A 16,723-nucleotide genomic window follows, 5' to 3' on the forward strand; every position below is an offset into this window, starting at 1 on the left:
TCCAGCTTGGCTCTGAGAAGGGGGACGGGTCAGGCTGCCCCTGGGCCCCTCTGCAGCTAGGCTGTGGTGGCCACGTTCAACCTCTCCCAACACAGCCATCGTGCCCCTTGCCCAGCCCCTCACAATCTCTCCCAGCCTGCTTTCTCCCCAGGGTAGGAAGCCTCAACTGAAGAATTCAGAGCAGGAAGGTCTGAACTGATTGGAGATCATCGATCATGCTGTTGACGGTCCTGTCCCATTAAGCGAACTTGGCTGGAGACCCCAAGAAGCACCATTTGGCTCTGCACTTAACCCTCAAGAAACAGGACAGTCCCTTGGGGAGCAGTGGGTCAAAAGCTCAAGTCTGGGAGCAACAGGGACTCAAGCTGACCCAAGCCTCTGGCCTCTCAGCTCTGACTTTGGCAACACTGAGTGGGCTACCTTCCTGACCCACCTGTTCCAGCCCCTCACTGCAAACACTGGCCACAGCCGTCACAATGGAACTGAGATAAACCCTTTTATTTATTTATGCTTCTCCATTTTGTTTAAAACAACAAGAACAACAACCTTAACATAACTGACAGCCCTTCCCCCTCACCCTTCCTTGGGCTGAGGGGTGGTTAATGGGGAAATGGCCCCCAGGGATGGGGCTGACCATAAGAGCCCCTTCGGGAGGTAATGGCGCCTGAATCCCCTGCCCAGGGGATGGGGCACCTGTAGTGTACGAACTGGGGAGTTAGGGCTCTTGAACCTTTTTGTACCAACAAACATGCCCTTGGCCGTCAAGGGTCAGGAAGCATGTGGGGAGGGGATTCCCACCACTCCTGTGTCTCGGCCCAGCCCCGATCTCACCAACCGAGGGCTGGGGAGCAAGAGGAGAGAGGGTGGGGTAGGGCATCTCACACAAAGGAGTACTGGTTATTTATGGCTCTGGGATGGCCCCCTTCTTCTCCGTCGCCCCCTAGTGGTAACTGCTGGAGCTGCACCATCAGGGTCGCCCCAGGGGCCCCAGCAGATCCAGCGACTCCCTGGGCCTCTGTGCCTGGGGCTACGGCCTCTTCCAATTCAACCACGGGGACCAGCTCAACCACGGGGACCAGCTCTTCCTGGATCCCTCCACTGCCCGCTTTCTCTTTCTCTTGCCTCTCTTTGGCTGCTGCGGCTGCTGCTGCCGCCACTTCTGGCGCCCCCGACGCCTCTTCTGCCCCAGGATGTGGGGGATCTGTCCATGAAGGGGGTTCAGGGGGCTGGGGTGGGTCATGGGAGGTGCTCGATTCTGGATAGGAATGGTAAGAAGACAGACTGATGGTGGAGGGAGGCAAGCTCTTGGAGCAGCCTCCCCTTCGCTCATCCCCTCCCCGGAGCCATGTGCTATCTCCCCCAGATCCCGTCTCCTGAGCAATACCCCCATCCATGGAAGATGGATCATGGGCGGTGGTGAGAGGAGGACCACACTTACACACAGTCACTCGCTCCGAAGGGCATGAGGGTGGAGGAGGCATCGGGGTAGCATCGATCTCCCTCGCACACCCCTGCATGGTTCCCGGCCTGCTCCCGGCCTGGGGGGGTAGGGGAGGGGCAACGTGGGGACAGATGGGACATTGGGGGTGGGGAAAAGGGAGAGATCAGACAGGGACATCAGACATCAAGGGAGAAGGGAGGGGGATCAGACCGAGCACCCCCAAGAAGGGCAGGCCCAAGGCGAGGCTGTGATGGAGGGCAAAGACAAGGCCAGGGAGGACGCGTCTAGGAGACAGACAGACGATGGAACAGACGGGCCGATGGAATGGGAATGCACGAAACCCAGCTCTCCACTTCCTCCCGGCTCCAGCACGGAGCCCACTGCCTTCCTACGTCCCCATGGGCTCCTTTCCCCCGAGAGACCCAACACACAGGCACCTCCTCTGCCCCCGCTCTCCTCCTTGGGCCCCCCACCCCGTCTTGCTGGCACACACACCTCCTCACTTCTTGGGTGCACGGGCACCTCCTCCCCTGCAGACCTGCTCTGCTCACCCTGCTGTCGCTGGGAGGACACGACATAGCTGACAAGGACAACGTCACTGGAGCCTCCAGACTCCAGAGGGATGGGGTGCATCCGGAAATGCTCGAGCATATCAAAGATGGACTGGAACCACAGGTGCTGGACCCGGCACTGACCTTCCTCATTCAGTGACAGACGCAGGTGCTGAGGGCGGGAAGAGTGGGATAAAACGGGAGCCTGAGCCCTACCAGTCATAGAACCCTCCTCCCCGATGGCAGCACTCTCCCACTCGACCCGCAGGCCCGCTGCCTGCAATGGAGCCTCCTCGTCAGGCACTCACCTTGGCCTTGCCCTGGAAGTTGAAAGTGAGGACATATTCACCCCGCCTCGTCTCACTCTGACGTACCAGGAAAACCCCGTGGGAGCCAGGGCCTCCAGCCAGCACTAGCTGGGCGGCCTTGAGTCGAGAGAGCATCCCGTGGAACCAAGGATACCCTGAAAGGGGCTGGTCCCCCTCACCTCCCTCTGGCTCTCCTTGGAACAGTAAGGACCCTTCAGGAAAGAGAGAGGGAAGGAAACTGGGTGTCAGGGAAGCCATCCCAATCCCAAGGAGAAGAGAAGCCTTACTTTTCCCTCATGGGTCACTCCTGAGACCCCCTGGTCGGACCCCTGAGGATCCCAAGACGAGGCGGGTGGGCACCAGGCCTGAAAGCACACACACTCACACCTCTGGTACCTGTGGCTGTTTCCGGAGTGTCCAGGGGTGGGTAAGGGGCTGCGAGGGGATGAACGGTCCCTGCTGGGGGTCCCTCTTCAATGGGGATCCGGGGGGGCAACTCTGGGGGAAGTAGTTCCATTGAGTCAAAATGGGAGGCGGCGATGGAAGCGGAACTGGGGGAGATGGATGCTGAGGGGCGATCTGACAGGCCCCCGTAGGCCCCTGGAAGAAAAAGGGGAGAGCAAAACTGAGAACTTGAAGCTTCTTTTTGGGAGGACTGGTCTGCCAGACCCACTTCCCCAGCAGCCAGGCTACCCTGTGGGCACTGACGTCAGCTGGCCGAAATGCTGGCTCTTTCTTCAGCCACTGAGCCTGATGGCTTTCGTTGGTGGCTCCTAACTTATGCTTCACACACTGCTGAAAGGGCTGCAGTGATTCCAACAAGGTCTTAGAATCCAAATGTGCCCACATCTCTTCTGAATCAACAGTTGAAATTACAGCAACTCTCTAGTTGCAGAATTGTGGGGGGCAGAACCTCTCAAATACTTTCACATTAAAAATAGGTACTTTCTTTGCCTATAGCACAAAGCCCTCAACTCTCAGGGGCATCAAAGATTCTCCTTCTGTGAATTCTCTCAACCTAACCAACCTGATCTTCATGTTAACCTGTATTCCTGTGTCCTCTGATTTAGCCCAATTATCCCCCCTAACTTTTTCAATGTCCAGGGCTCTCCCCACCTCAGGTCTCTGCTCTTGCCATCTCCTTTCTCCAAGACACATTCTCTTCTCCTCCCCTGTGCGGGATTCCCCATCTATCCCACCTCCCCTGATTCTCTTCCTCTTGAGTTCCCAAGGCCTCCTGCTGGTGCTGCTCAGGCTCACCAGGTGGGAGCCCAGCTTTTGAGGAGTGATGTCAACTCAGCTAGACCGTGGGCCCACAGGGCAGCTCTGAGCTCCTCATCCCGCCCAGAGCCGAGCACAGGGTCAAGGATGTACTAGGAGAGTTGCTGAGTGTCTGCTGAGCAGCAGGCAGGAGCCTATAGGCGTGTCGTACATATCAGTGCTCAGAGGACAGGAATATGCGGGGTGCAGGGCACTGTGGCTCAGGAACAAGCTGGCATAGCCTGTGTCAGTGATCCTCGGATGACCTCAGAAAAGCCATTTCTCTTCTCTGCTCTTAGCTGCTTGAGAAATGAGGAGATCAGAATTGATGACCCGGTAAGGTCCATTCTAGCCCCTAGATTCTTTAATCCATTTGTTTACTCACTGCACACAGGATGTGTGCAAGGCACAGTGAAACTGAAGCTCGGAATGGAGGATCAGAAGAGTGTAGTGGAGTCTAGAAAGGTGAGCTGGGGCCAGGTAGATACATCCTTTTGTGTTTATGTGTGCGGGCAGCGTATGTATGTGTTTAAAAGTTGGGACTCAAAAGAAATCCTAGTACCATCAACATATGTATGGGATGCAGAGTAAGAATACAACAAAGATGTGCACAGTGTTCTGCGAGCCTGGAGAAGAGAACCATTATCTCCAGCCAGAGCGGTGGCCAGCACAAGGCTTATGGAAAAGGTGACAGGGCGGGGATAGAAGGCTGGAGAAGGGCTGGCTTGGGGCTTGGGTCGGGGTGGTGATGACGACAGTTCTAACTGGTAAACCGTGGCTGGGCCTGTTCAGGGACAAAAGTCAGATGTTTGGTGGGTGGCAGCTGAGGTGCACAGCGGAACCTGGAGAGCGGGCTAGGGCCTGGGCCTGCCGGCCGGGGGGCTTATATAACAGATCCCAGGGTCCTCAGCTCTCTAAGGCCCCACCCTTACCCTGCGAAAGGCGGTTGCTGCTCTCACTGGGCCCCAGCAGCAGGCCCTGGCTGGGCAGACTCTCCGAGTGGTTCAGGCAGGGCGGCTCCAGGCTGTCTGTGTTCTCCCGTGTCAGGAAGGAGGTCCCAGGGGCCAGGGGGAGGGTCATGGGGCGTGGACTGGTAGCAGGGTAGGGTCTGCACAGACAGGGAAAACGGTGCTGGGAGGACAAGTCACGGCGGACAGGCAGACAGCTGCTCCCCACCCCCACCCCTGGGCCCCTCAGTGGCAGAAGTCAGGCTCCTCACCCCGGGCTCAGGCATTCTTGGATGTCAGACACCCAGGCCTTCACGTGTAGCGCATCGGCTGTCTCCAGGATGTACTCCAAGGGGCCTTCCACCTATGGGGACGAGAGGAGGCCCACAGGCCACTTCCAGGTCTCGAGGCCTTAATGCACCCCTAACAGCAGCAAGGACATCCTCCTGCTCACCCCTCCTCCCAGAAAAGCCGCCGCCCTGGGGACACATTCTCAAGGCACCTGGCATCCGTGCCCCTCCTTGCACATGTATCCCTTGCTTCAATGTCCGAAAAGAGCTTTCTCTCTAACATGAGTGCTCTGAGAAGGCAGGGAGCCCAGGCCTCCTACCTTAACCACAAAGGTGTTCTCCCGGTCAGGCATCTCCAGGGCTGTGGTTGTCCGCACGTCGGTGATGGTGGAGCAGGGAATGCTCAGTCGAGGCCGAGACGCCTAGGTCGCAAGAGAGAACAAGACCCAGACTGTTGGTGTTGGAGAGACAACCCTTCCCCACCCTCCAGAGATTCGGCCTTCCTTCCACACCCAAAGGGAGTTAGACAAATAACACTGCTTTCTTTGTCCTGCCCATGGCGACTAACCCAGAGTCAGGAGCTAGCTTTAAGAAACCCAGGCCCTCCCGGATGGCTCAGTGGTAAAGAATCCGCCTGCCAGTGCAGGAGACACAGGTTCGATCCCTGGTCCGGGAGGATCCCACATGCTGCGGGACAACTCAGTCCATGCGCCACAACTACTAAGTCTGTGCTCTAGAGCCCACAAGCCAACACTACGGAAGCCAGAGCGCTCTAGAGCCGCGTGCTCTGCAATGAGAAAAGCCACTGCAGTGAGAAGCCTGCAAACCACAACGAGAGTAGCCCCCATTTGCCGCAACCAGAGGAAAGTCCACGCAGCAACGAAGACCCAGCACAGCCAAATAAATAAATAAAAATTATTAAAAAACAAACAAACAAACAACAAAATAAGTAAGCAAAGCTCGGTATGGGGGCCAAGCCACCACCCTGGTTGCTCAACCCCTTGTTCCCAGCCGCCCCACCTCCGCTGGGCCTCACCTTGGGGGGTACAAAGAACTCCAGCCAACTTCCTCCTCCTTCTCCTTCACTTCGAAGCAGCAAGCGACACTTCTGCCACTGAGGCTGCCCCCCGCCCCCTGAGGTAGGCCCCGCTGCCCCTCCTCCCCGGCCCACTCCGGCGGGGTCAGGGGCGGCCTCTTCAGCCCCCATGAAACTCAGCAGCTCTTCCCGCTGCACCACGCCTGTGCCATCCTTCAAGGCCCCCCCTCCCCGACTGAGTCTCAGCCTCTCGAAACGGTGAGTCCATCTGTCCCCGGGGGACGTCCCGTCGCTGACCAGTCCCCTGCTGACGGTCCCAGCCCCGCCAGAGGAGTTGGAGTTGCTGTTCCCACCTAACGCCGGGGGCCCCGAAGCCGTCTCCAGGGGCCCCGCTGGAGAGGGCGGGTCAACGGTCCCCCGCCACTGCAGGATGCCGCGGACGGAACCGCGGACCGAGCGACCCACTGAGCGGAGGGAGAAGCGCTTCTTGAGCTTCGGCTTCGAGGAGGTTGCAGAAGAGGAAGAGACCGAGGAAGGGAGGGGGCCGGCCAGGTCCTCAGATGAGCGAGAAGGGCCCAGCACAGCCAGGGGCCCGCCCGCCCTGCAGCTCTCAAGGGACAGGTCGTGTGGCGGGACCTCCACACCAGGACTCAGAGGAGCCCGGAGGGGTGGCGACAGGAAGCCGGAGGCCCGGGCCACCTCTGCTTCAAAGTGCTGCAGGAAGAGCTCGGCAAAACGGCGGGAGAAGGCGGCCTCGGCCCCTGGCCCCGCGTACTGGGGGTGAGAGGCCAGGTAGAGGCGAAAACGGCAGGCAAAATCCAGGGCGGCTGCCCGGGCGTGGGACTCGCAGAACTCCCGCCAACACGGGGGAGGCGGTGGAGGCAACGAGGGAGGGGAGGGCGAGGCCCCATCCTCCGGGGAAGGGGCATCATTCATGATGGCCCCCAGGAGGTGGAGATGGGGAGCCTGTGGGGAGGGGTGGCAAAGAGGGAAGCGGCCAGAAGACACGGGGTGAGCGGCAGCAGCTGCAGAAGGAAGAGGCACATATATGGAGTCACTGCTGAGGTGGGACGGGGCCAGACCCCCTCCTCTGGTCTAGACTCCTTAGAGCGCACCTGGGACACACACCACACTGTCTCCCTGCCCTTCCCCAGGTCCTTGCGCCCCACAAGCCCCAGCCAATCAACCACCCCCCACTCCAATGTCTAGCCTGCACCCCTCCTCCTGCTACCTCCCCAATCCACATTCCCTGGTTTCAACTCCAGGTGTGATGAACGGCTGGACAGCGCCTTCCTCTAAACAGGAATCTCTTCCACGTTCCCTCCCTTCTCTAAAATGATCCTTTGATATTTATCACCTGCTTTCCAACTGCCGTTCTTACCTTTCCCTGCGGGAGGTTTTAACCTCTGTTAACAGAAGAGGAACCCGGAGCTCAGAAAGTTTCAGAACTCCAAGTCTCCTGTTTTTCCCACCGCACAGTCCTCGTCCCCAGGCACTGACTGTGCCAGTCTCAAGTCACTGCCCCTCACTGCCCCAGCTCGCAGGGGAGCCAGCCCTGCAGAGCTTAAGAGACCCTGCCTCCCATGGCCCATCACTGAGGACAGAGGTTGCTCACTAACGCCAGATCAATGAAAGCCAACCCCAGGGACCAGTACCCAAGCACTGCGTGAAGGAGGCTTGGAAGGGCCAGAGCCCCCTTCTTGGGTGGCCCTCCAGTCTGGGGCCCAGAGGCAGCAGCAGAGTGTGGGCTGGGTCTGGGCCAGTCTTTGCTGGCCACAAAGTAAAACAAAACAGGGAGCTGGGGCCTTGGGTTTCTCACCTTCCTCTTCTCTCACAGAGGAATGTGCCCTAAAGGCTGGTTAGCTTGGTGGTTAAGGCCATAGGTTCTGGAGTTAGACTTAGGACGAAATTCCATCACTGCCACTTATTAGCTGGGTGATCTTGAACAAATTACACGTCCTCTATGAACTTTGGTTTTCGTATTTATAAAACAGGACTAATGATCCCTAACCTCTAGAACTGTTGGGAGAATTAAACCGGACGTGTCCCGGCTTGACACAAAGTAAGCACACAACAAATGACAGTCGTTATTACTATCTTTATGGGGTTCTGATTTTCTCAAAGAGAAATCAGCAAAAGGAAGAGCCTTCCCAAGGTCTTACAACTAGCAAGTGGCAAAGCTGGGCAGGGAATTTACACACCCATGGCTCGTCTGTTAGTGTTCCTCCCCCATGTTATACTTGAAGATGACTGGCACCAAGAAGGGGGTGAAGGCAGTTCAGGCAAATCTCCCCAAACCCCAGACTCCTGTTCAGACCCAGGTCAGCGCCCCCTCCCCTTTCTCTTCGGCTTAGACCTACACACTCAGATGGCTCCAACCATAGGGGCAATTCCAAACCAAAGAAAAGACGCTAGGAGATGAAAGAGTCATGGAGCACGGGGGAACCGAGCCAAGAGGTGTAGACACAGCAGAGAGCCCAATCTCCAGGCAGAGGCCACCTCAGCTCACACCGGCCCACCCAACCCTCTGCACCACAGGCAGACCCAGCCCCCTGCAGGCCCGCTGACCCGCGGGTCCTAAGCTGGTGACTCAGTTTCTCTTTCGCCAAGCGGGACTCAGACACATTTTCCCACTGCACCTGCCTCTTGGCTCAGTTCTGATATTTCCCGAAGGGCGGGTGGTGGAGGGTGCAGGCTCCGCTCCCGGCTCGAACCCTCCGGACCCGGTGATCAATCCACTCCGACCCGACCCTCCTCCCCGGACACCCTCTACCCGCCCATTCCCTGGGGCCGCAGCCCCCAGGGAAGCAGCCCTGTCTGCTGCACTCTCCGGGGCCGGACGCCCCTCCTGCCTCTAGCCCCCACGCCCGCCCCCACCCAGGGATCCTCGCAAACGCCGGGGCCGGGTCGCGGAGAGGGAAGAGGGACTTGAAGAGGGGGGTTCCGGTTCCGGTCCCACCTGCATCTCGGTCCCCGCGGTTAGCTCCGGCGGCGGCGGCAGCTCCCGCTCCCTGCCCCACCCCCCCTCCGCGACTAGCTCCCAGCCCGGTTCTGCGCAGGCGCCGGGACCCCCTTTTTCCCGTCACCGTAGGAAGCGACCATAGAGAAGAGCGGGGAGAAGGAAGGGCACCTTCACACTCACTTCCGCCATCCTCCCACTCCGTGCAGCCCTTTCAGAGCTGAGAGTATGTGAGTCTCGGAGGGCTCAGTGACTTCTCCAGTTGCGCCTACCAGGGTCGGCAGGAGCAGCCATAAGAAAGGGTTGGGTCCTACCAGAACATCCTCCCGGAGGAAAGTCGGGACAAAGGGGAGCTGTTAACCATAGAGAAGGAACTTTAGGGGAGTAGTCTCGAGGGCCTGACGGAGGCTAGAGGAGCCAGGTACCGGAAACCAGCGAGTTGAGAAGGCTTTTTGAAGGGCCCGCCGCAGCCTAGAGCGCCGTCCTGGGCCGCTGAGGGATTCGAGGACACCGCCCCCAAGGAGCTGGGGGAGGGAAAATGCGGGTGACCTTGGTGAGGCCCTGGGAGGAGGCGGAGCCTGAACTTACGACCTTGGTGGTTTCTTTGACGAAAGTACTGGAGGTTCCAGGAGATTCCATCTCTGAGCTTGGGAAATGGATGTGGGGGCGGTAGGAATAATGAGGTCAGTTTTGGGCGTGTTTGTGGGACGTCAGGAGACAGGTGGACACAGTCTGGAGCGCAGGAGAGACATCAAGGCCAAATATAGAAATTGAGACGGTATTAAGGTGTAGTTGAGGGCAGTTGAAATCATGAGCACGAGAGTCTAGTCACTCAGCTCTGTCATTGACCCAGCTCCACTGGCCTAAGCAATAAGGGACTCTGGACTCAAGCCATTGAAAAGAATAGATCAAGTTTCCTCAGGAACAGCTGAATAAACAGGCCAAAAGCTATCAGGAACCTGTGGTTTACCTCTAGATTGAGCTCTCCCCGTGCTTCTCTTAGTGGCAAAATAGATTTCTACAGCTCCAAACTTAAGTCCTAATAGCCTAGAAACTGTTAGGGGCATGTTTTTCCTCTGAGATTTGCAGTAAAATTTCCAGAACTGACTTCAGTTGATTGGCTTGGATCACTTGCTATTCCTGAAACACAAAGTCTTGGCCTAGCCAGTCTTAGTCCCCATCTCTCCCCCAGCTCTAACCGAATTAGCATCAGCTCACCAGATGGCCTTTGTTAAGGTCTTCATCACCATCTTTGTCCATCCATCTTTCCAGTTCAGAAGATGTCAGTGGAAAGGACTCTAGTTCTGTGATCAACCCCCTCCTCCCTGACAGGTTCACACACCCATTCTCTGTAGTTGGCCCACTGTTGTCCAGAAGAGAGACAAGGTGAGGAATACAGAAAGGGGCTGGTGATGAAGAACTAGGTTTGGAAGTATTGTCTAAACTGTCCAATAAACTGTGCAGTGACTGAAGTGCTGTCTATCAGGACTGCCTAGTATGGTAGCCACTAGCCACATGTGGGTTTTGAGCACTTGTAATGTGGCTAGTGTGACTAAGGAACTGAAGTTTTCTTTTTAGTTAATTAAAGTAGTCACATGTGCCTAGTGACTTACTGTATTGATGTAAGAGATGTCTGAGGACAACTAGGTGGAGCTGTCCAGCAAAGACGGATCTAACAGTCTCAGCAGTGTGGTCGTGATCAGACACAAGTAGTGGTTAAAGCCATGGACATGAATTAGATTGTCCTGGTAATACCTGTAGAGAGAAGAGGGCCTAGAACTTAATTTTGGGAAACAAACCACATTTAACGGGCAGGCAAAAAAAAAAAGAGAGTAGAAAGTGCCGGGATGATGTCTTGGATCAGGTTTTCCAGAAGCACACCCAGAGATGAGAATTTGTGTGCAAATGATTTTTTTTTTGTTTTAAGTGCTACCAGGAGAAATTAGTAAAGGAGTGGGAGGGGCAGGAGAGGAAACTAAGAGAACATGTGATCTCAGAGAACTTGTGACAGTAGTTCAGCTTGATTCCTCAGGGAAGTTCTGGATGTAAGTTGTGACTCAGATTTATCCAGAAACAAGGGAGCTGGGCCTTTCCTGTAGCAACATTCTTCAGCTGTTAACTAGGGCTTCCCCTGGGAGATGTCAATTCTCAGGCACTTCATCAAGGCAAAGCTTCCAGTAGCCTGAGGACAGGACAGTTCTCAAAAAAAAGAAAAAACATCTAGAAGGTCTAATTGTTTGAAAAAACAACACACACCAAAGACCAGGGGGTGTGGTAATAGAGCATGTGTATGTATGCATGAGCATAATTGGGTGGGGTGGGGTGGTTTGGGCAAACACTTCATACACAAATGATAAGGGATCCATGGGACTCGGCATTGCTATTGTCTCCTATAGAAAACATTGACTTAGATTGCTTAGTGACTTTGTTGAGAGTCATTTTTAGGGAAGTGAAAGAAGCAGAAGCCAATGGTAGCAGACTGAGGGATGAATGGAAGGTGAACAAGTGGGGGTAGGAATGTGAAGAGTTGTCCTACACAGTTTGGCCAAAAAGGGAAGGAGAGATGGAGGGTTGTAGAGGATGGAAAGGTTTGCTTGTTTGTTTATATCCTGAGGGAAGCCGGATTTTATGTTTGAAGTCATAGGAGAAAGGAGCCAGTAGAAGGGATGGTAATTGAAGGAGTGAAGTTTCAATTACCATCCCAGGGGAAGGATGGGTCCAAAGCCCAAGTTAAGCAAGTTGTTAATGTGAAAAGCAAAACACTTCTTCCTTCTTACGAACAAGGGATGTAATATTCAGGATGCTTTCAGCTACAAGTAATAGGACCACCGCCTCCCCTACTCTATTTAAGGTCCTAAAAGAGGGGGAGTTTGTTGGTTCACAAAATTAAAAAGTAAGAGGTATGGACTTCCCTGGCAGTCCAGCGGTTAAGACTCCGTGCTTCCACTGCAGGGGGCACGGTTCCATCCCTGGTCTAGGAAGACCTCATGTGGCATGGCCAAAATATATATATATATATATATCAGAGATAGAATGACATGAGGTATGGCAGGAGCCAGAGCCTCAAACAGGGTCCATGTGAACTTGCTCTGTCTCTTAGCTCTGCTTTCCTCTAGGTTATCTTCCTTCTCAAGCAGACTGTTCCCTTCTAGGGAGCAAGATGGCCACCAGAGTTCCAAGCTTACATTCTACTCGCTTCATGATCCCAGCAGAGATAGATCATAGCTTTTCCAATAATTTTAGCTCAAGTGCAATAGGGCTGCATCTCATCAGCTCAGCTTGGGTCACCCAGTACCCATCTTTTGTATAATAAAGAATCTGTCTGGTCTTTGTTGCAGGTTCCTAGCACAGAGCTTTTAAAATTCTTGGAATTTCCTGAGTGACAGAAGTGTCTGTTACTTATGAGCCCATTCAATCACACCTGAGTCTTTGCTGATGAAATGACTAATGGCAAGCCTCTACATAGCTTCAAGATGGGGGCTTGTCAGCAGAAGCCCCAACTTTATGTTTAGAGGGTTGGGATTTTGAGCCAGTTTGATCTCCAAGGAGGGAAGGGGACTTGAAGATTGAGTTCAGTCACACGGCAGTGATTTACTCCATCGTGCCTAAGTGATGAAACCCCTAATAAACACTTTGGACACTGAAGCTCAGTGGGGCTTCTGTTGGTGAATACACTGATGTGTGGGGAGAGTGATATGCCCCAGGTCTATGTGGACCCTCAGGACTTCTCCCTATGCAGCTCTTCATTTAGCTGTTCCTGATGTATCCTTAATTATAAAATGTAATTGTAATTGTACTAAAATGTAAATATAGTGCTTTCCTGTATTCTATGAATTGTTCTAGCAAATTATCAAACCTTAGGGGGCTCATGGACACTCCCGGATCTGTAGGCACTTGGCATGAAGGATAGATGGCCAGGGGACCCCACTTGCAGCTGGCATCTGAAGTGGGGGCAGTCTTGTGGAGTGAGCCCTTACCTTGTGCTAACTCTGGGCAGTTAAGTGCCAGAACTGAGCTTCGGGTCACCACTGGGGGCTGAAACACAATACTGATCCTGAATGGACAACTGTGACTGTGAAGGATAGATTAGGTGGATCGGTAAACACTGGATCATGGACCAATCAATCATCTGAGTTTGGAATGGGCTGAGCTGCAATCAAACTCCATGGGCTGAGCACAGCAGAGGGTGGCTCTTCAAAGGAAAACCAGAGTCTGTCACTGAGGGGGAAGTGGTTGCTTATGGGCTTCTTCTGGAGGTCATCTGGACCCTCCCCCACCCCAAGAGATGAAGATGTTTCATTTTTCTGAGATGTCAAATTCAGCCTTGGTGTTTTGGCCAGAACTTCCTGCCCCTCCAAGCAAATCATGCTTTGCTTAATCAGAACATTCTGACAGCAAAAATATTCCACCTTCACTTAGGTTTGTCTCTGATATTACACACGCAATTTCCCCCAGTTCTGCCAGTCTTCCTCCCTCTGGTTTCAGGCTCCAAAGTATAGCCTCCTCTAGGAAGCTATGCAAGGCCAATGCACCTAAGCGGCCTCTCAAGTGCCTTTTATTTAGTAGCTTTTGTGTGACCTTCACAGAGTGTTTCCAACTGGAATGTCTCCAGTCACATCTGAGTGACATGAGTGTGATCGGAGTTCTGTGTTTGGAAGGATATTCAGGGCCAGTAGGGGAGTGTTGAGACGACATAGAGAGGAGATGGGTGCAGTGGTCCAGGAGGGGCGAGATGCTGACCTGGCCAAGGCAGTGCAGCAGGGTTAATCCCAAGGAGAATATCCAGAGGGATTTCTGAGGAGACACTGCCAGGCTGGCTGGTGGTGGAAAGAGTGAAGGATGCCCCTGAGCTTCCAATAAGTCTGTTGAGTGGTACCAAGGACAAGGCTCTAAGTCCTAGTCCCCAATTTGCCACTAAGTTATAGGTCAGCCCAGAACCCATTTCAATTACAGCAGACCCCACCTCCTTTTAGAAGTTACAGCTACAAAAAATCCTTACAGGTCATAAAGTTTAACCTCTTCACTCACCCCCATTTTATAAAGCAGAGGCCCCCGAAGTTACAGTGACTCACTTGTATTTTTTAGATGAATGTGAATACAAAATTTGCTTTCCACTGAAAAACACTTAAAAACTTAAGCCCAACACAATGCTTCACTGAATGATCAACTGAAAGGATTCAGCAAATTCTTCCTTCAACAAATGTTTCTTGCCCTAAGTGTTAGGCACTATTCCTAAAATGAAAAATAAGCTCTTAGTGTCATGAGCTGGTGAGAGAGAAAAAAATAACAAAAAACAAAACCCAACAAACAAGCAAACTACTAAGATAATTTTGGATATTTAGGTGCTCTGAAGAAAATAAGAAGGCCATTGGTAAGAGGGTATCTGAAGAGGTGACATGTGAGGTTGGAGGATGAGAAGGAACAAGCCGTGGGGAAAGCTCCAGGGAAGAACATTCCAGGAAGACAGAAGCACATTTGCAAAGACCCTGAGGTAAAAGCAATCGTGGGGTGTTTGTAGAGCAGAAGGATGCCCAGTGTGGCTGGAGAGAGGGAGAGGAAAGTACCAGATGGGGATCAGAGAGGTGGGCAGGGGCTAGATCATGCCCATGCCAGATCACAGGCCACAGGGAGAACATCGGATTTTTTTTTTTAATAATAGGTTTACTGAGATATAAATTACCTGCCATACAATTCACCCATTTAAAGTAGGAGGCTGGATTTTATTCCACGTGTACTAAGGAGTCATTGAGGGAGGATTCATTTCCGATTCACATTTTAAAGACTGATCTGGTTGTGTGGAAGATGGATTTGACAGATATTGGGAATAAGGACAGAAGTTGGAGGACCCACTGGAGAGGTCATGAGGTAACTTAGGCAAGAGATGATCCCAGTTTGAACCACAGTGTTGACAGCGGAGAGAGAGAAGCGGTCACATTGAGATTTATTTTGGAGAGAGAACCAGTGGGACTGGGTAATGGATTGATGTGGGGATGGGTAGAAAGGAAAAGGTGGTGCCATTTATTCAGATGTGTAAGAAGAATGTGGGAGAAACAAAGTGTCCTGTTTGGGATATGTTAGGTTCATAGCATCACAGAGGTAGCACCCTTCAATTTGGAAGGCTCATGAACAGTTCAACTGCAAACATTCATACAGGCCTGCTGTGGCAAGGCACAGAGTATATGGAGATAAAAGAAGCCCAGTCCTCACCCGACTCAAGTCACTTAGTCTCAGACAAGTGACACCAAGAAATACATCCAAGTGCTGTAAGGCAGACTTATCTGTTAGGGTATATTTGGTTGCAAGTAACAGACAACTCTGACACCATCTGGCTTAAACAATAAAGATACTTGTCATCTCACACTATGTAGAGTCCAGGCTTCTAAGATCCTCTTCGCTTTGCCCACTTCTGGATTTTGGCTTCACCATGGATGGGGAGCATTATGGGCATGGTAGTTCCAGGCTTCCCATCCTGAACAACAACTCCCAGAGTCAGAAGGTGGTCTGTCTCCTCGGTGTCTCCTTCTTCTTTTTAAAGTATTTATTCATTTATGGCTGTGTCGGGTCTTAGTTGTGGCACATGGGATCCTTGTTGTGGCTTACAGGCTCCAGAGCACTCCACTGGCTCAGTAGTTGTAGCACATGGGCCCAGTTGCCCTGCGGCATGTAGGATCTTAGTTCCCCAACCAGGGATTGAACTCAAGTCCCCTGCACTGGAAGTCAGATTCTTAACCACTGGGCCACCAGGAAGTCCCAAAGATCACTTTCTTGATGTAGAAGTAGCTTCAGGACCCTGAGCAGTCGCTGTTGCAGACAAGTCTAAGTCCTGGCATTTAGTGTCTGGTGGCGGTGGCGGTAGAAGCAGTTTTCTTATCAGGTCAGATCAGACCTATGGCTTAGGATCCATTTCTCCAGCCCACCCCACAATTCTGTAAGCTGCCTACCACCTTGACACAAATCCCCTCTTTTCCAACCAGCCCATGTAAATTCTGTTATCTGCAAATCAAGACATAGGGTGCAACAGTCAACAGCTCTACAAAAAATTCTCTCCCTCTGGGCTCTTTTCTGAGCACTGTATTTTGCAAATTTCAGTTATTCATGTACACCTTTCCCCAGATTTGTCATATATTCATATCACCCATTTTATCTACCAAGTGTTGTTTTTTTAAACTGACTCATTTTTAAAAACACATTTACAATGCCAACCTTTCTTTCAAACTGATACACATTAAAATAAATATAGCACCACTAAAAAAGAAAGCATTAATTTAAGTACCAGCCCCCAATATTTCATATCCTGGTCGTGGCTGATAGTGTCTTAGGATAAATTTCTAGAAGTGGAATGACTAAGGTTCAGGTTGGGGACAAGGAGAACCCTTTCATATTGTACAAGCCCTTCCTTGTCAAAGCTGATGGGTTTAGAGGGCCAAGAAGACAGAAGTCTTAGCAAGTTTCTCATTATAAAATGACAGTTAAATTACAGTATGGTGAAGTGGCTAAGTGCACACTTTTTTGGAGTTTAGCTGTGTTGGGTTCCTTGTTTACCTTAATGCTCAGTTTTCTCACTAATAAAATGGGGTCCTATCACACAGGATAACACTGAATGTGACAATATTGAATGTGAAGCAATATGAAGCACAAGGCCTGAACTATAAAAAGCTCTGAGTTCCCCAAACTCCTCTGAGTTTAAGAAGAGTGTTTGTTAAAAATAAATATGGTTTCCTTGTCTGTACCCAGACACTACTGAATCATAATCTCCAAGGGAGGAATTAAGGAATCTATTTGAAACAGACACCATCAACTGAGTCTTAGGAGCTGGAGCTGATGAGTTTCGGAAACATTAATCAAGGTTAAGCAGCTGCTATTATCATCCCAGGGTGATGAGATGATGGATGTGAAAGTTAAAGGTCATTTACTATCCTTGCACTCATTCA

General features: G+C 52.4%; 1 protein-coding gene across 5 annotated transcripts; it reads right to left on the reverse strand.

Moving 5' to 3' along the window:
- Window positions 1-483: 483 nt before the first annotated feature.
- On the reverse strand, window positions 484-9,265 carry SH2B1 (SH2B adaptor protein 1). 5 transcript variants are annotated; one of them, XM_061153095.1, is made up of 10 exons: window positions 8,793-8,938; window positions 5,834-6,858; window positions 5,118-5,219; window positions 4,780-4,871; window positions 4,493-4,668; window positions 2,697-2,900; window positions 2,301-2,512; window positions 1,993-2,164; window positions 1,439-1,538; window positions 1,102-1,255 (listed from the first exon to the last, which is right to left on the reverse strand). In XM_061153095.1, the coding sequence occupies exons 2-10, from the start codon at window positions 6,767-6,769 to the stop codon at window positions 1,237-1,239; spliced, it is 2,013 nt and encodes a 670-aa protein (XP_061009078.1). In that variant the 5' UTR covers window positions 6,770-6,858; window positions 8,793-8,938; the 3' UTR covers window positions 1,102-1,236. The 5 variants fall into 5 exon arrangements, with proteins under 5 accessions (XP_061009079.1, XP_061009078.1, XP_061009077.1 ...); XM_061153094.1 differs by lacking the exon at window positions 8,793-8,938 and adding an exon at window positions 8,976-9,265 and having other exon boundaries at window positions 1,116-1,255; window positions 1,937-2,164; XM_061153092.1 differs by having other exon boundaries at window positions 1,116-1,255; window positions 1,937-2,164.
- Between the last annotated feature and the right edge of the window lie 7,458 nt (window positions 9,266-16,723).

The sequence above is a fragment of the Dama dama genome, chromosome 10, assembly GCF_033118175.1.
Source record: "Dama dama isolate Ldn47 chromosome 10, ASM3311817v1, whole genome shotgun sequence".
Taxonomy (NCBI): domain Eukaryota; kingdom Metazoa; phylum Chordata; class Mammalia; order Artiodactyla; family Cervidae; genus Dama; species Dama dama.